The sequence below is a fragment of the Setaria viridis genome, chromosome 4 (assembly GCF_005286985.2).
Source record: "Setaria viridis chromosome 4, Setaria_viridis_v4.0, whole genome shotgun sequence".
NCBI classification, from domain to species: Eukaryota; Viridiplantae; Streptophyta; class Magnoliopsida; order Poales; family Poaceae; genus Setaria; species Setaria viridis.
In genome coordinates this window covers 15,260,773-15,279,409 of record NC_048266.2, presented here as the reverse complement: position 1 = coordinate 15,279,409, position 18,637 = coordinate 15,260,773, and the positions used below count along the sequence as shown (strand labels likewise).

The 18,637-nt window shown below is 41.8% G+C and overlaps 2 protein-coding genes across 2 annotated transcripts; one reads left to right on the top strand and one right to left on the bottom strand.

Annotated features, from left to right (window-relative positions):
• Positions 1-327: 327 nt before the first annotated feature.
• On the bottom strand, positions 328-1,327 carry LOC117853771 (uncharacterized). Its single transcript, XM_034736058.2, has 2 exons — positions 1,194-1,327; positions 328-1,005 (listed from the first exon to the last, which is right to left on the bottom strand). The coding sequence occupies exons 1-2, from the start codon at positions 1,291-1,293 to the stop codon at positions 548-550; spliced, it is 558 nt and encodes a 185-aa protein (XP_034591949.1). The 5' UTR covers positions 1,294-1,327; the 3' UTR covers positions 328-547.
• A 6,938-nt stretch (positions 1,328-8,265) lies between these two features.
• On the top strand, positions 8,266-11,331 carry LOC117853481 (jasmonate O-methyltransferase). Its single transcript, XM_072293429.1, has 4 exons — positions 8,266-8,346; positions 10,075-10,476; positions 10,577-10,843; positions 10,975-11,331. The coding sequence occupies exons 1-4, from the start codon at positions 8,266-8,268 to the stop codon at positions 11,329-11,331; spliced, it is 1,107 nt and encodes a 368-aa protein (XP_072149530.1).
• The last annotated feature ends 7,306 nt before the right edge of the window (positions 11,332-18,637 follow it).

Here is an 18,637-nt window from a genome sequence, read left to right as displayed (position 1 = left end):
CTATATATCAGCTATCAAGTTGGGTGCTTGCATCTTACAAATACTAAGCTCGAAATTACATTCTAAAGTAAAAATGTCGACTCTTGCAAAAAGACCAGCATGGTCATTCGATAACAAGTCATGGCATATTCAACGAGCTACAACTCTTCCATCATTATAGTTCGATTCATCGTTGCCAATTAAACATGGCAACCTCATCGCAAAATCTTATAGCAACTGCACTGAAGACTCGCTTGTACTAGAAGCACGATCTATCTGTGACAAAAACAAACTTGTCTGGTTATTCCACAAATAACGAGACACAAGTTTAAAAAACCAGCAAATACATACGACAACACACAAAGGCCAGCTTTTATTATGGTTCTTCAGTCATGGAAACAGTCGATGTTTAATACCACACGAATCGGACATGATCCCATATATAAATTGGTCACAAACATCACCCTGCATGATCGATTTATTTGACATAAAAGCTAGCATACATTCTTATGCTTCAAATTCTTAGTAGGATCCACCATTGTTCCTACGCACTGCTGCCATGTCTGCCTCATGGAGAAGTGCCACTACTACCATATCCACCTCCATAGCCGCCACCTCCACCGTATCCGCTGCCACTACGGTATCCTCCACCATTGCCACCACCGTAGCCGCCTCCGTACCCAGGACCAGCATTACCACTTCCGCATGGAGGGCAACTGTTTCCACCTCCATAACTGGGTCCGTAGCCACCGCCATATCCAGGCCCATAGCCACCACCGCCATGGACATGGTGCTTGTATCCTCCACCGTATCCAGGCCCATCATATCCTCCACCGTATCCAGGCCCATATCCACCACCGTAGCTAGGTGGATCATTTCCTCCGCCGTACCCACCATTGTTTCCGTATCCTCCACCGTACCCACCTTCATTTCCATACCCGCCACCATGCTTGTGGCCACCTAGTAGCCACTTCACGTCCTTGAATCCAGGCCCTCCAGCAGGCTTCACAGTCCTCCCTACAGGCTCTGCGTGCATGTTAATAGCTAGAAATTAGTGATGGTTGTTTTCAACAGGATATCACAAATGCAGAATAATGTTAGTGTAAAGCAGCTCGTCCAATTCAAAATAGTAACAGATGCAGTTTCCTTAAAACTTTCTATGTAATCCATGCACAGAGAGAGACACTGGGAAGGATAGAGAGGCGAGAGCAAACCGTTGGCTTCAGTGAGCTCCCTAGCGTACGTCGCATCCTGGAAGACGAGAAGGAGAGAAGCCAAGACAACACATAGAAGAACTGCCGACTTGACCGCCATTTCTGCACCTCTAGGTGAACTGGCCTGGCACTGCTCCGGCGGGGTTTTTATAGAGCCGGCAACGCGTCCATGCACGCTACACGCGTCCAGGCCTATCGCCGAGCTACTGGACGGGCCGGGATTGAGCCGAAGTAATTCAGCCTCCAATAAGTTCCATGATACGGTTGGCAGTTAGCCGATCGAACTGCATCGACTTGATTACTTCCCAAATGTAGCCGGGCATTGAGATTCTAGTATGAGTGGAGCTACATGTGTGGTTGATGGTGCCCAGCAAGTTCATTATTCGCCGGCCGTTGCTTCCCAGTGCATTGCTGGAGTTGCGAAAAGCTAACATAGCTAGCTAGATGCCATAGTGTACTCATTCCCATTCTAGTAGATGTAGATGTAGAATTAGGTTGCCTATATATGATAAATTGGGCAACAGCTCTAGAGAGCTGCTAATCGGAGCTGCTATATATATTAATTCTACTTGTCCCACACCACTGGTAACTGAGTACAGATGGGCAACTGACATCATAGAAGACACTGCAGGAACCGAAGGAGCAAGTTGTGCATGCAGGATCAATTTCACTAGAGTTGATTTTGGTTGCCTCGATGTGAATTGGCCGGTGAAACCAGTCAAATTTGCTTCTACTGTAGTATGTACTACTCCCCCCATCCAAAGTATTATTTTCTTTTAGTTTTTCTAGATACATAGTTTTGCTACGTATCTAGACATGCATACATCTAGGTCCATAGAAAAAGCTATATATTTAGAAAACCAAAACGAATAGTAATTTAGGATGGAGGGAGTATATAAAAAAATGTCAATTCAAAATCTACGCAACTATTGTTTGTGTTTGGAGCCAGCACGCTCCTACCAAACCACCATAACCATACCACGAATACATGACCTCGTCGAGCCATTCAGCATTTGAACGTGACATGATGTCCTAGTGGTACGTAATTTTTTCAAGAAAATAAATTAAAATAGGCTCACACATGGATTTTAGACTCTTCTCTCTAAATCGTCCATATAAGTCAGAACACGCTATTTTCTTTATTCTAGTGTCTTGCTAATAACGGATTTCTTGGTCAGCTTATTGAGAGGCCAGAGTAGTTGATTTCTACCTAGGTGCTCCCTGCAGTTGGATATATGTGTCGTTTGTGCTGAGACTAAACGTCAAAGAGAGGGCATTTAATACTCGAAGCCATGCTTTTCCACTGATAGTCCTAATGGAGTTTGTCTATGATTAAGCTGCGAAAATCAGTGTTTGTCTATCAATTAGTGCAAAATTCATACATCCATGATATATTCATGAGTAGTCAAATGAAAACATTATTGAATTGAAAATTGTAGCGCTCGACGAGATTTATATCTTCATAGTTGATAACTTTGAATTTGAATTAATTATTTGGGTGCCCAAATAATCATCTAAAGTTTTGGGAATGAAGCAATGGTAAGGAGGCATCATGTTATGCCGAGGTCATGGGTTGGAATCCTATAAACCTCAAGCATGCATCTTTTGTATGAAAAAAACAAACACGTGACGTGTAATGCACGACGAGTGCATATATTCCATTACAAATAAAGATTTTTTGTCATGACTTATTATTCACAGAGGAAAATGGCCTCTTCTCTAACTAAATAAAAATCTCTCATGTGTGTGAAACTGTCCTGAGATATGACTGTATGAGAAGTTATAGGCGGATGATATGATCATCAGTGTAGTATTGTGTTATAGTAAAATTTGTATTCGTTTTTAATCATATCTATGTAAGCGCTATAAGGTGCTCAACCTCAGTTTATATATGTACGTTATTAAATTTGAAGAATGCACCAGACGTGTCCCGAGGTGTAGTGGAGCAGCAAATGATGCTATTGTCGGCTGCTTGTTGTGATGAAGTTTGCTATATCGTGAGCATACTAGCTGGTGCTGGACAAGGAAGGAGTCAAGAGATCGTGAGAGAGGATTGTCCTGCGTGCATAATAACAACATGAGAATACATGATAGTACATGAAAAAAAAAAGACTCCTACGTGCAAAATCAAGCTTAGGATCATCGCACAACTTAAGCTGTCACAAAACCTGAACTCGTACGACGTGCACCATCGTTCTATGTGCCGATATGGCAGAGACAACAGTCCAGACCACGGAGTGCCTCCAGCTTCGATCATGACTCCTCGGTCGCGCACCAGCTCACGCTGTTAGCCTAGCAATTTTGAACTTCATCGATGCTACCCACGACAGAAAGCAAAAGGCACACAAGACGGCAGACGAGCCGTTCCATCTCAGAGGTTGGCCAATGGAGGAGTTGAGGCCTTGGCTGTGGCAATGTCACCAAAACTGGCGTAGGCTGCTGGGCGCAGCTCTCAGATAAGGCGCCCTCGTCTAGATCTGCTCTCCTGCACTAGCGTCCACTAGTCATCGGTGGTAGAGGATCCCATAAGCCAGTGAGCATAAAGCTGTTCTAGCAAGACAGATGGCATCTATGCAAGCCGTTGACTGGTTGACTGTCTCTGATATGAGGACTACATAACAATGTTTCTCTTGTACGTGGAACATATGACTATCAATTAGTTGGCCCTTTTAGGAGGGTTCTTTCTCCACTAGCTTGGCGCTGAAGCACTACAAACGCTTAAAAGGAAAAAAAATGACTTTGGCTTGAAGAAACTTAAATCCTTTCGCAAAAATAAACTGGGAGCCAGCAAAAATGTCTTGCACTGGCTTCCCACATTCCCCTATCCCCTAGCAAAAAAAAAGGAGCTATTTACAAACGTTTTGCACAAGTGCTGAAGTTTCACCAGAAAAACCTTTTTACCGGTAGAGACGTTTTCTCAAAGCCTGTCAAGTGCCAACTACCTACCTCTGCTGTGCAAGCTTTTTAGGATATTCACCTGTTTTATCCATAAATTAGGGGGTATTTGGATCTTTTGTCCATACTAAAATTCATTTCACATCGAATATTCGGAGGCTAATTAGGAAACATGAGCTAATTATAAAACTAATTACACATATGGAGGCTAATTCGCGAGACGAATCTATTAAGCCTAATTAATCCATCATTAGCACATGTTACTGTAGCATCACATTGTCAAATCATGGACTAATTAGGCTTAATAGATTCGTCTCGCAAATTAGCCTCCATCTATGCAATTGGTTTTGTAATTATTCTATGTTTAATACTTCTAATTAGTATCTAAACATTCGACGAATGTGACATGAATTTTAGGAGCTCATAAAGAAACGGACACCCTCTTGTCCGTTAAAAGTACTCAAAACATATTCTTAGCGCATCCCATCTCATGCCCTCTAGAATACTTGGGGATCCAGTTTAATGTATGATGATTTTAGCAGATCTGTTTACCACGTGTCACACCAGCAACAGGACATGGACGTGCTCCAAGAAAGAGAAGTAGCAGGCCACAATTAATCGCTTCTTGCATTGGCCTCTTTGTACATGACAAATTTGATGAAAGCGTACAATGATCTTTGTAGGTGGTATATATGGCTATTTTTTCTACACCGAAAGCCACAGCCCAAGACCATTGAAAAGTGACATCAAGCTCGATCAGTTCATAGCAAAACAAAATAATATTCTTGTTGTATTTGTATAGCACATTTTCAGTCATAAAATAAAATAGTGAAAATTTGTTCTCAGACGCGGGACATGGCTCTGTATTCTTCATGACTGAAGTGCGTTTATCTCTTGAAGAAAAAACTGTGACAATGTTTTTCTGTATCAAATGAAAACATAATGATCATAATGCATATATTTATGATTATTTAACCAAACAAATCAAAAATAATATATTGGAACCACTACCATGAAAAAAACCTAGCAAAAGGAATAGAATATATATCTCTATGGCTCCATCGGAAACTGCACTACAACTAAAGAAATTGTTACAGAGTATATTTCTGCGAAACTAAGGTTGTTTTGTACTTCTTGAATATATCAATTACTTAGAACTCCATCCATTCTAAAATAGGTTGTTTTAGAATTCAAAAAATATTCCTGTTTAGTATTCTGGCAAAACATAAGTCAGGGTATATTCATGTTTAGTACAAAAAAGTGCTTTGAAAAACTACTTGCTAATGTTCTTAGACGGATTCCAAGTAAGAACAGTGGGAATTCAAACAAGCACCACATAAGAACTGTGGGATATAATAACCTTGTTATCCCACATTTCAAAGTTGTCAAACTGAAAGTATGTATATGGTTATTGTTTTAAAATATTCTATTATCATCCAACATAATGGGCTATCTACCACAGTGAATTACTCCGTCCGTCCATAAATATATGACGCTAATATGGGGCTGTGGTATAGTAAAGCTAGTTAGTTCAACTATATGATTAAACTACACGATGTTTATGTCGAATTTGAATTGAGATATTAAAAGTTTGATGCAATTCATACTAATCAGATGAAAATCCTTTTTGGTATATAAAACAGTAGCTTTCAATAAGATGTACAACTTTGTTGTTGACAAATTTTAAACTAAGTCATTTAGATGCCTAAATTTTTATGTAAAGTTTCATAAAAGTCAAACGAATAAATTCATACTTCTTCTAGTGATTATATATAGGCGGGTTAGCAAAAAGAGATCACATATGGGGTGGTTGTTGGTTCTCAGCCTAGAAACGACGCGTGAAAAATGTGAGACCATTTGGGTAGCCCTGGGTCTTGAATTTTATTTTTCTACTTTTTTCAACTTCCATATGTTGATTTTTGGAACAAATAATCTCTCATGGTTACAGCCTAGACAGTGATAGGCATAAAGGAGTTTGTGTCATGGCTAATTGTCCATGGTAGAAAAGTGGTGGAACGTCCAACGAGGGAAGCTCTCATGCGTACAAGACCGTGCAAATGAGGAGTTATGAACCGTTGATGTCTGGATGATGCCTCACGGTTCTTTAATTCCTATCCTTGAGCCGTGGCAAAAAGTGATTTTCCATTATCTCAAAAAAACAGTGATTTTCCATTGAAATAGATAATTAGTATCGGGAAATAGAAAATCTCAGACGTCTACAACACCATGACAAAAGTTATGAACCATCGGTGAAAAGCCTTTGTATAGTATAGTGTTTATCCACAAATTTTGTATACCCTTGTCCCTACTAAAATATTTATCTAAAGTGACGATATGAATGATTTTCCATCTGTTATTAAAGTGATGATTGTTTTTCTTTTTACTAGATGAGAACTAACTTTAGATACCACCCCCTTTAGTCTTGGTTTAATTTCGGCCCGGGAGAAAAGAGGGTGCGCTATACTTTACTCCTGGTTGGTATTTGCAATCGGGACTAAAGGGAACCGTTTAGTCCTGGTTCAAAAATCAGCCACCCGTGGAGATTCTTTAGTCCCGGTTGAAAAATTCAGGCAGACGCGGGGTCCCTTTAGTCCGGTTGGTAAGATCAATGGGACTAAAAGGTCACCCTCTTTAGTCTCGGTTGGTATTACCACCCAGGACTAAAGCAACCGGGATAAAAGGAGGTCCTTTAGTCCCGGTTGGAAACTCCAACCGGGATAAAAGGTCCTCCACAGGTGGCTGAAAAAAGAATAAAGCCCTCAGACCCTTTTTATCCCGGTTAGTGTTTCCAACCGGGATAAAAAGGGTCCCCCATGTGTGGCTGGGAAAGGACTAAATCCCTTGAAACTTTTTATCCCGATTGGTATTACCAACCGGGATTAAATGAGGCCTTTAATTCCGGTTGGTGTTAACAACCCAGATTAAAGGGTCCTCCATGAGTTAATACAAAAGGATAGCATCCACTATATAGACAGATGTGGTGTGTAGGTGGGATGGCAAGGAAGCTATGCGCGAGGCTTGAGGTCATGGGTTCGAATCTTACGGACCACACACGCGCATATTTCACGTGAAAAATCATGTGACTTGTGACTTGAGGCCTCCCAGTGACCCCTGATATTTATTTTTGTTTTTGCAGTTTTTTTTTTTGCAAAACCATTTAGTCTTGGTATTACCAACCGGGATAAAAGGAGCGGGATTTGCCTTGCCTCTTAGGCCGCTCTCAATGGTCGGTTTCATTTCACCATTTCCAAAACTATTAGATCATCCCGACTACATTACAAGATTTCATTTCACTATTTCCAATGCTAACCATAATATTTAATTCATGAATGATGTGGAAACTTTTAATTGGACAAGGGATATGATTAAATGAAATTTTAGCTCTCATTGCATGGTGAAAGAGTTCCATCATGTTGGTAACCATGTAAATTGAGTTTCATTGGTTTAAAACTCGTTCGTGCTCTCTTTTCATAATTTCGATGCCATATTGCCGTAGTTGCTTACGTGACACATCGTTTATGGACAATGGAATCCCATCAAGAATGGCCTTAGGAGACCATACAAGTCTAATCTATATTCAACAGTAGTAGTGGTAGTAATAATTGTAATAACAACAACAACAACAACTGATGCAGGCCGGCAAAAAAAGGTAATAAAGCAAGAGCAGGCGCTGTTGCTACCGAAACTCCAGTAGGGATCGTTTATATATGCTCAACCCCATGGCTCTCCTTGTTGGCATGTTCTGGGATCTTGGAGCCCTTGTCACCTTATCGTAGCCATATCTTATTGACGGGGCCAACAACAACAAGAAGTCAACAACTCCTGATGCAGGCCGGCAAAAAAAAGGTAATAGAAGCAAGAGCAGGCGCTGTTGCATTGCTATCGAATCGTTTATACATGCTCAACCCGATGGCTCTCCTTGTTGGCATGTTCTGGGATTTGAACATGTGAGATCAACGCATGGAGCCCTAGCTTGCCACCTTATCGTAGCCATATATATTATTGACGGGGCCTGCAAGGTAAGGCTGGCCGGCAACTTGTTCAGTTTAAAAATATGTGGCGTCTCTAACTGTTCGGTTTTGTTCAGATGGATCCTAGTACGGTATTTATACGAGGAGAGCATCCTGTTTCTAACATCCATCTCAGACAGTTGGACGAACTGTCCTGCCAGTGAACCATGGCTGCCAATCCGAAACAAAGTCCACATGTAACTCTAGGGCAAGGGGAAACAAGTTATGCTCGCAACTCGACCTTTCAGGTGTGCTATAGCTTTCCTATGTCATTATTTTTATGTCAATTATATGTTATCGATTATATCATGAATACATGGGTCTGAAGTCTGAACCAATGTTCCTACTGTTGGTTTCATGATTTTAGTGATCAGATATCTTGATTTATCTTTTCCTTTTTTATTAAAACACGCAATACTGAAGGAGATTAAGACTCTCAACTTGTATTAATCGTGATACAAAAGGGTACATATATAGGCCTCAAGCCAGGATACAAAAGTAAACCCTAATGGACCTCATATGGGCCGGAAATACAAAGTCTAACAAATACGTCACATGTTTGTTGGCTGCTGCTTTTCCGCGAGTTAGGGCATGGCCAACGGCCCGATAACAAGTCTCGCTAGTAAGCCACGACAAGATATTGCAAAGCCCACGGCAAGATGACCGCCGGCAGCGTTTTGGATCCCTAGCTAGTTGAGGTTCAGCTCAGCATCAACAACGCAGACGAGTGCAGAAAAAATCATCCAACTAAAGAAAACAAAATGAAATCAATCCACATGAACAAGAACGGAAAATGATTTCACTGTATCCGAGCATGTGCATAGGCACATAGCTTCGTAAATCTGAATTATAACAGGATGAAAGATGCTAATTTAGCTTGAAGCATATCGGGTCTAATCGATGATTTTGACAAGATATTCATGGTGCAATTTAATTTGGAGATTAGAGTCATTTATACTCCCTCCGTTTCAAATCGTAGGTCGCTTTTCTTTTTCTAGATACATATTTTTTGTTATACTCATAGATATAAGTTATGTCTAGATATATAGAAAAAAAATTATATATCTATAAAAGTTAAAACAACCTATATTTTGGAACGGAGGGAGCATTATTTTCGTTTTAGACCTAATATTGTGTCGATTTACTAGTGTCTCGGTCCTCATCCTTTTAAAGCAAAGCTAGAACCTGATACAATGTGTAGCTCTCAAAACGATATTTGATTGCGTGTTTGTTTTATATTTGATTGCGTGTTTGTTTTATCAAAGACAATACCATTTCCCCCAAGTCAAGTTGCCCAAAAAACCGCAGTTACACCCATTAAGGTTAAACTTCTTTTCTTCCATGTTACTCATTATAGCCATTACCCAAACGAGGTCTTTTATGGTGCACTGTACTAAGCTACACTAGGTACGAAAAAAAATAGAATAAAAACATCCAGTGGTTGAAATTAATTGTATAGTATTAAAGACATCACCTGTGATATGGGTAGTATATGTGAGTAGTATAGGTGGTATAAGGATATTATAGGAAAAGAATAGAAAATGTAATATATTTTTCATTTGATAAGGTTACCGTACGTGGCCCATTAATAATTTAGTAATATTTACTATATTAACATTATTACCCTTACAAATAGATGGTTACATCTTCTATGTACTATATGCTACTCTAAGTGATATAGTATAGATCGAGCACCATAAAAGAGCTCCGTGCCTCCACCCAAAGATATGTGTTATATATTGAATCGCGCTCCGTTAGAAATGAAAATGCCCCAATAAACAGCACCGTAGATGTTTGGACCAATGAAATGTTTGATCCAATTACTAGTTGCCATGCGGCGAGTATACGGTACGGTAAACCAATTTGTGCACATGGTAAATTGGGAATTTATATATTAAGCTATTCTCGTTAAGTGGACTTTTTTAAAGTTTTTGAGAAAGAACTATATCTGAATTTTACATGGCTTTTGCATGTAGACAACTGAGCAACAAAGAATGAAAAGTTCCATAGAGGATGCCATCACAGGGTTGCTTGGAACTGCATCTACTGTCCCCAACAGCATCCTGATCGCAGACTTAGGCTGCTCATATGGTTCAAATGCCCTTGCTCTTGTCTCGACTGCTGTCAACGCCGTCCTCTGCAACTGCATGCAGCATGAGCAGCCACTACCGGAGGTATGTGTGCTCCTAAACGACCTACCAGGCAATGACTTCAACAGTGTGGCAAAGAGCATAGCTGAGTTCAAGCAAAGCTTTGAATCTTGCCCTCCCATCGTGATCAATTCTGGTATGGTTCCTGGGTCATTCCATGCAAGGTTATTCTCTAGGGAATCCTTGCATCTCATCTGCTCGTCGACCAGTTTGCATTGGCTATCCGAGGTAAATTATTGAGCATTTATACATCCATCAACTTGAATCAGGATTCATATTGCATTCACCAATGATCCTGGTCATTCGAGAACTGTATACACTTGAGCAGGCACCGGAAGACCTTGTGAAGAGAAGAATACCGATGTATGACTGCGATGACAATCTGAGGCGAGCAAGGAGTGGTCTAGTGCTCGACGCGTACTCTAGACAGTTTAGAAAGGATTTTACGCAGTTCTTAACTGTTAGAGGCAAAGAATTGGTCCCTGGAGGCCGTATGGTTATCTCCTTATTTGGCAGGTGCTCTGATAACCCTGCATCTATGGCTACTCATGCATGGGAAATCTTGGCCTCGGCTTTAAATGACATGGTGTCAAGGGTGAGCTGGTTTCTGCACCAATATATACCTTCTCTCGGCTCCTTTGTGTTAGTCTCATGTTTGAAGTACGTGATACCAAACAATAAACTAAATATTTAATTATGCTCTTGTTTCTCTTATTTTGTTAACAGGGCGTGCTCAACAAAGAAAAGTTTGAATCATTTTACATACCTATGTATGCTCCTTCTGACAAGGAATTGAGGATGATCATCCAAGACGAGAGCTCTTTTGTAATCAACAACATTGAAGTGCACAAACCTCTAAGTGGCATCGGTGAAGGAGTAGTAACCCCAAAAATGATTGCATTAGCAATAAGGTCTGCACATGAGGCCATAATATTGGACCATTTTAATTGCTCAGCCCACATCATGGATGAGTTAGTTGAGACTCTAGTCGGGGAACTGAGTTCTGGTGGACTTAATCGTATGATTTCTGAGATGCCACTTGTTTTCCTGTGTGCGTCACTCACAAGGAAGGCCTCATTATGATCCACATATACTTTAAGAACTTTGAAAGCTTCCTTAACTTTCGACATCATGTGTTTCTTATGTTTTTATACCCTTTTGAAAGCGTTGTTAATGAAATATAGTGGTCAGCTTTGTGCTCAAGCTATGCAATGACGAAGACTTTGTGCATGGCCGGAATCGGATGGATTTGATTTCAATTATTTCAATAGGACAAATGCAATCATTTGCCTGTTTATCACTGTGTAGCACAATGTAAGATTGCAATATAACATCTTTCTATGCAAGACACAATGCCACCACATACCAGCAGCTGGTTTGATCGAAATGTAGTGAAATCAAAATCAAAGAATGTTTGTTTTCAAATTAATGACCTATGTTTGCAATAATGCTAAGGGCCTGTTTGGAGGGGAGGTCATAAAGTTTATGACATGTCACATCGGATGTTTAGATACTGATTAGAAGTATTAAATATAATCTAATTACAAAACTAATTACACAGATGGAGTCTAATTTGCGAGACGAATCTATTAAGCCTAATTAGTCCATGATTTGACAATGTGGTGCTACAGTAACCATTTGCTAATGATGGATTAATTAGGCTTAATAGATTCGTCTCGCGAATTAGTATAGGGGTTCTGCAGTTAGTTTTATAATTAGCTCATGTTTAGTCCTCCTAATTAGCATTCGAACATCCGATGTGACCCCTCCTAAAGTTTAGTACCTTGTATCCAAACACCCCCTAAATTAAGTTGTTGACAATTAAGTTGTTGACAATTTGGATCGCCAGATACTTGGATATGTAGGATCAAAGCCTTCTAGTCTAGTTTCAGAGTGGATTGAACGATAGCACAAACTGCAACACATACCTTTCCACCCTGAAAAATATAGATTATGGTCGTCTACTAAAACGTGTGTTGCTCTTAGTAACATCTAAAATCATCATACTTGGTCAGCAAATAGCTTAAGAAATTGTGGCACTAAAACTAGAATTTGGTCAATCGGAGGTCTAGAGCTCACGATTTAAGTAAAGAAATAGGCCATGTCACATTGTGATGAGAAAAGGCTAAACCCTAATTTGGAGACTCGGCAAAAACACTAAGGGCTAACTAACCCAACTTTTTCACACAATTAACTTTATGCCCTGACACGGTTTTTGTAGAATTTAGCGTTCGATAGTCCAGCAGGGGTATGCTTAAGGTATGCTCAGATGTTGTTTTGTCCGCATGGGGATCATAAGACCAAGAGCTCGATAGTAACACAAGATGCAAGGACTTAGTAGGTTCCGGCCACCGTTGAGGTGTAATACCCTATATCTTATGTTTTAGTGGGTGTTTGGGAGACAGGGGCTAAACTTTAGCCCTGTCACATCGGATGTTCGGATGCTAATTAGGACGACTAAATATGAGCTAATTACAAAATTAATAGCAGAACCCCTAGACTAAATCGCGAGACGAATCTATTAAGCCTAATTAATCCATCCACTAGTAGAGAATTGGCTTTCGATCCGACCCCTTTTGTCCCGGTTTAAAGTTGGCCCGGGACAAAAGGGGGTGCGCCGGGGTAGGGAAAATTGGAGGGGAGCATTACTCCCGGTTGGTAATTGCAACCGGGACTAAAGGCCCCCCTTTAGTCCCGGTTGCAACGGCTAGCTGGGGGGCGTCGGTGGCGGGATCCTTTTATCCCGGTTGGAGGATCCAACCGGGATAAAAGGGTTCTCCGGTTGGAGGCACCAACCGGGATAAAAAGGTTAGTCCCGGTTGGTGCCTCCAACCGGGATAAAAGGGTGTCCCTTTTATCCCGGTTGGAGGATCCAACCGGGACTAAACTTCCAACCGGGACAAAAGGTGTTCCCTTTTGTCTCGGTTGGAGTTTTTAACTGGGATAAAAACTCATCCCCCACTATATCCCGAGACAGAGACTTTCTTCTTCCTCCAGCCCGAGCCAGTCCAGCACATTGATAGAGAGCTGAGCTTCACCTACTCTCCGGTGGTGCCAAAGCAAGGGAGGTGCTGCCCGAAGTTTTTTCCCTCATTTTCGTGGGAATTTGACTCAGCCAACACAAGTGTTGCGAAGGTTTGCTACTTCATCCTCGTGTTATGCTTTGATTTATGCTTTGGAGATGGAAAGATTATTTGCTACAATGTGATGATGAAGTAGAAAAATGGAGAGGTATTTTGAGCTAGAATGTGAGGGAGATTGATGTGTCATATATAGTATGCATTATTGCAGTGGTTTAAAAATGATGCTACCTTGTCTAGACGGTTTATCTTATCAAATTCAATATGGTTTTTAAATCCATATACTTGTTGAACTTGCATACCGTGTTCATTTCGGCGAGAATGTTCTCCGCCGAGCAGCAACGTATGTCAAGAAGGAGGTTCGATTCTACGAGAAAGAGTGGATACGGACATCGTGACCGTGTCCCCTTTTCCGTAGCATCTAACCTCTTTCATGATGAAGTGCGGTGCCGCCCAGCTGAGGACATCCTCGCGAAATGAACACGGTCTTCAAGTTCAACAACTTCTGTAGTGGTAAGGAAAGAATTTTTGTACATAGATGACTTCTGCTACTTGTTGAACTTGCATACCGTGTTCATCTCTCCGAGGATGTTTTCCGCCGAGCAGCAACGTATGTCAAGAAGGAGGTTCGATTCTACGAGAAAGAGTGGATACGGACATCGTGACCGTGTCCCCTTTTCCGTAGCATCTAACCTCTTTCATGACGAATACCGGTGCTGCCCAGTTGAGGACATCCTCGCGAGATGATCACGGTCTTCAAGTTGAACAACTTATGCAGTGTTAAGATAATAATTTTTGTACATAGATGGCTTCTGCTACTGGAGGAAGTGGCGATGGTGGGGGCGATCGTGGTTCCTATTATGGCAAGGTTCCAATCATAGTTGGCCCTCAGAATAAGCCGAAGAAAAAGAGCGCGCTGGAAAAAGCAATGCTTCATTTTTTGCAGCAACGTCATGAAGAAGCTGTTGCCGCGGGTCAGGAACCTCCTTTTGGTGGTCGTTATGCTCCACCCTCAGTCCCGGGTGTTTCACGTCCACTTAGTACTACCGTTTCAGGCGGCACAAATAAACCTAAGGATGAGGTTGGGTCAGCGGAACTTTCGTCTTCACCGTCCAAGGATGCTTAAAGTCCTCCTTGATAATAACCAGTGGATGGCTTGTTGTATTGTATCATGTTGTTTGGGAGTTTAATTTAAATATGTGTATTTGGATCTTCATGTTGTTGTATTGTACCATGTTGTTTGGATCTTTAATCGATTTTCACGCGTAATCCATTGTCAAGTGTAATCCATTTTCATGCGTAATACGATGCAGATGGACCGGCAATGGATGTATAATGCAGACAGACGGAGCAAGGCGTTTATTGATGGCTTGCATTATTTTCTCGAAGTGGCAAAAGCGAACAAGCCAGAGAATGGGTTCGTATGTTGTCCATGCTTCCAATGCAATAACAGGAAGGAGTATTCAAAGGATTCCTGGGGGACTATTCACAGCCACTTGTTTAAATACGGTTTCATGCCTAACTATTTTGTTTGGACCAAGCACGGTGAACTAGGGGTTGTAATGGAAGATGGCGAGGAGGAGGAGGAAGATGACACCATTCCGGACTGGGTTGCAGGCCAAGCTTTTGCAGGTACTACAATGGGCGAGGCTGATGAAGATGAGTTTGCAGAAAATGACCCTACTGATGACCTTGGTCAGGTGATACGAGATACATACAGAGATTGCGAAACTGAGAAGGAAGCAGCAAAGTTGCAGCGCATGATAGATGATCACCAAAAATTGTTGTACCCAGGTTGCCAGCAGGGCCATAAAAAACTAGGTACGACACTAGAATTTGTGCAATGGAAGACAAAAAATGGTGTGTCCGATAAGGCATTTCAGGGGATGTTGAACATTGTCAAGAAGATTCTCCCCGAGAATAATGAATTACCGTCCACAACATATGAAGCTAAACAGATTATTTGCCCTCTCGGATTGGATGTTCAGAAGATACACGCATGCCCTAATGACTGTATCCTCTATCGTGGTGATGAATACGAGAAATTGGATGCTTGTCCCGTCTGCGAAGCCCTGCGGTATAAGATCAGGCGAGATGATCCTGGTGATGTCAAGGGGCAGTCTCCCAAGAAGAGAGTTCCCGCGAAGGTGATGTGGTATTTCCCTATAATACCACGCTTGAAGCGCTTGTTCAGGAACAAGGCAAATGCTAAGTTGATGCGATGGCACAAACAAGACCGTAAGGAAGATGAGATGCTGAGACACCCCGCAGATGGGGCACAGTGGAGATCAATTGATAGAACATTCCCAGACTTTGAAAGTGAAGCAAGGAACATAAGGTTTGGTTTAAGCACTGATGGATTCAATCCATTCGGTGAGTTGAGTAGTGGCCATAGTACTTGGCCTGTGACCCTTTGTATGTTCAACCTTCCTCCTTGGCTGTGCATGAAGTGGAAGTTCATTATGATGCCGGCGCTTATCCAAGGCCCAAAACAACCCGGCAACGACATTGACGTGTACCTAAGGCCGTTGGTTGATGACCTTTTACAGCTCTGGAAGGAAGAAGGTGTACGTGTGTGGGATGAGGATAGACAAGAGATCTTTAATCTACGAGCACTGTTGTTCGTAACCATCAACGATTGGCCTGCATTGAGTAACCTTTCAGGACAGACAAATAAGGGATATCGGGCATGCACCCACTGTTTAGACGACACAGACAGCATGTACTTGAAGCACTGTAATAAGGTCGTCTATATGGGTCATCGTCGATTTCTCCCTGCTCACCACCAGCTGAGAAAGAGCGGGATGCATTTCAAAGGGGCGCCAGACCATCGTAAAAAACCTGCACACCGTAATGGAAAGCGTGTGTTCGAGATGATGATGGATGTAAATGTAGTCTTTGGAAAGGGACTTGGTAGCCAACCTGTTCCGAACGACGATAACGGACATGCACCCATGTGGAAGAAAAAGTCAATATTTTGGGAGCTACCTTATTGGGAAATCCTAGAGGTTCGCAATGCAATAGACGTGATGCACCTGACGAAGAATCTTTGCGTGAACGTGCTAGGCTTCATGGGTGTTTATGGAACCTCAAAAGATACATTGGAAGCACGACAGGACCTGAAAGCCATGGGGCAACGAGATGACCTACATCCGGAAAAGAGAGATAATGGACAGCACTACTTACGTCCTGCCAGTTACACTCTCAGCAAGGAAGAGAAGGATAGCATGTTTGAATGCTTGAATAGTATGAAGGTCCCGTCTGGGTACTCCTCGAATATAAAGGGAATAATAAATATGAAACAAAAGAAGTTTACAAATCTCAAGGCTCATGACTGCCACATGTTGATGACCCAGTTGCTTCCGGTTGCACTGAGGGGTGTTCTACCAGAAAATGTCCGGTTGCCGCTCGTAAAGCTATGCGCGTTTCTCAATGTGATTTCGCAGAAGGCAATTGATCCATCCAAGCTATCAAAGCTACAGAACGATGTGGTTCAATGTCTTGTCAGTTTTGAGTTGTTATTTCCACCATCCTTCTTCAATATTATGACGCACTTACTGGTTCACCTAGTAAAAGAGATTGGTATTCTCGGACCTGTATATTTGCACAATATGTGGCCTTTCGAGAGGTTCATGGCAGTCCTAAAAAACTATGTTCTTAATCGTGCCCGTCCAGAAGGAAGCATCGCCAAGGGATATGGAACAGAGGAGGTGATCGAGTTTTGTGTTGATTTTATTGATTCAATTGACTCGATTGGGGTTCCAACTTCACGCCACGAGGGGAGGCTCCGAGGAATGGGCACCCTTGGAAGGAAATCAAGTTTGTGCAATGATACTGATTTGTTCGACAAGGCACACTACACTGTTCTACAACAGTCATCCTTTGTGTCCCCGTATATCGAGCAACACAGGCAGATGGTAGCTTCCAAAAACCCGACCAAATCCGATGCTTGGCTTACCCGTCATCACATGGAAACTTTTCCCTCCTGGTTGCGCCAACAACTTATGGGTAACTCTGAGATTCACCCACAGCTTGCCTGGTTAGCCAGGGGACCTGCTACCACAATCGTCAAATTCCAAAGCTATGAGATAAATGGTTACACATTTTACACGAGAGCCCAGGACCAGAAAAGCACAAACCAGAATAGTGGTGTCCGCATAGATGCCATGGACAGAAATAATAGCAAGGAGTCGTATTATGGTTTCATACAGGAGATATGGGAACTCGAATACGGACCGCTGTACATCCCTCTATTTCTTTGCAATTGGGTGAAGCTAACTGACGTCACCAAAGATCAGTACGGAATGACAATAGTAGACCTGAGCAAGACTGGATACAGTGATGACCCATTCGTACTTGTCAATGATGTGCATCAGGTGTTCTATGTGAAGGACATGTGCAGCAAACCCAAGAGGAATCCAGAAGAGACATGGGAGCCAAAGTGCCACATAGTTCTTCCAGGTAAAAGAAAAATCGTGGGAGTCGAGGATAAAACAGACCAATCAGATGATTATGATCAGTTTGATGGCATGCCTCCATTCGCCGTTGAAGTTGATCCAAGCATCCTGCTATCCAAAGAAGAGGCTCCGTACTTACGCCGCGATCATGATCAAGGAACTTTCGTGAAGAAGAAATTTTACAACATTGTATTGTAATGCGTTAAATGTACATGACCTTTGTGTATTAATTGATACAATTTGTAATTTACCCTATGTATGATTTCATGTGTTATTAAATTTGGTAGGTGAAGATTTTTTAGATAAACATGAACATTGTTAACCACATACTAACATGGATTTTTCTGCGCATTGAAATAATTTAATTGAATAATTTCTTGATCACAGCAATGCAGTAAAATAAATATTTTACAGGCTAAATGAACTGGTATAGAATTAATGATTAATTCATACTTATTGTCAATTTACTCGTTAATTAAATATATTTTTGCATGTACAAAATCTGTGAAGGTTTTGTTTTTCATCCTGAAATGCAGTGAAAAGGTAAAATAAAATCCATTTCCAAAAAACAGGCGGGAGAAGAAAAATAGGAAAAAACACCTTTTGTCTCGGGTGCTAACAGCAACCGGGACAAAAGGCCCCCCTTTTATCCCGGTTGCAAATGGCAACCGGGATAAAAGGGTACGTTTCGTCTCCTGCCCGAACGTACCCTTTTATCCCGGGTCCCATCACCAACCGGGATAAAAGGCCCCCCCCCTTTTATCCCGGTTGGTGACGGGACCCGGGATAAAAGGGTACGCTCCCAGCCCCACCTGGCGGGGGCACCCTTTTGTCCCGGGTCCCGTCACCAAC

Excerpts from the sequence above, each read along its gene's own strand:
- LOC117853771 (XM_034736058.2), bottom strand. The coding sequence starts at position 1,293 with ATGGCGGTCAAGTCGGCAGTTCTTCTATGTGTTGTCTTGGCTTCTCTC. Across the intron at positions 1,006-1,193 it reads GGAGCTCACTGAAGCCAACG|AGCCTGTAGGGAGGACTGTG; the intron begins GTTTGCTCTCGC and ends ACATGCACGCAG.
- LOC117853481 (XM_072293429.1), top strand. The coding sequence starts at position 8,266 with ATGGCTGCCAATCCGAAACAAAGTCCACATGTAACTCTAGGGCAAGGG. Across the intron at positions 8,347-10,074 it reads CTCGCAACTCGACCTTTCAG|ACAACTGAGCAACAAAGAAT; the intron begins GTGTGCTATAGC and ends TTTTGCATGTAG. Across the intron at positions 10,844-10,974 it reads TAAATGACATGGTGTCAAGG|GGCGTGCTCAACAAAGAAAA; the intron begins GTGAGCTGGTTT and ends TTTTGTTAACAG.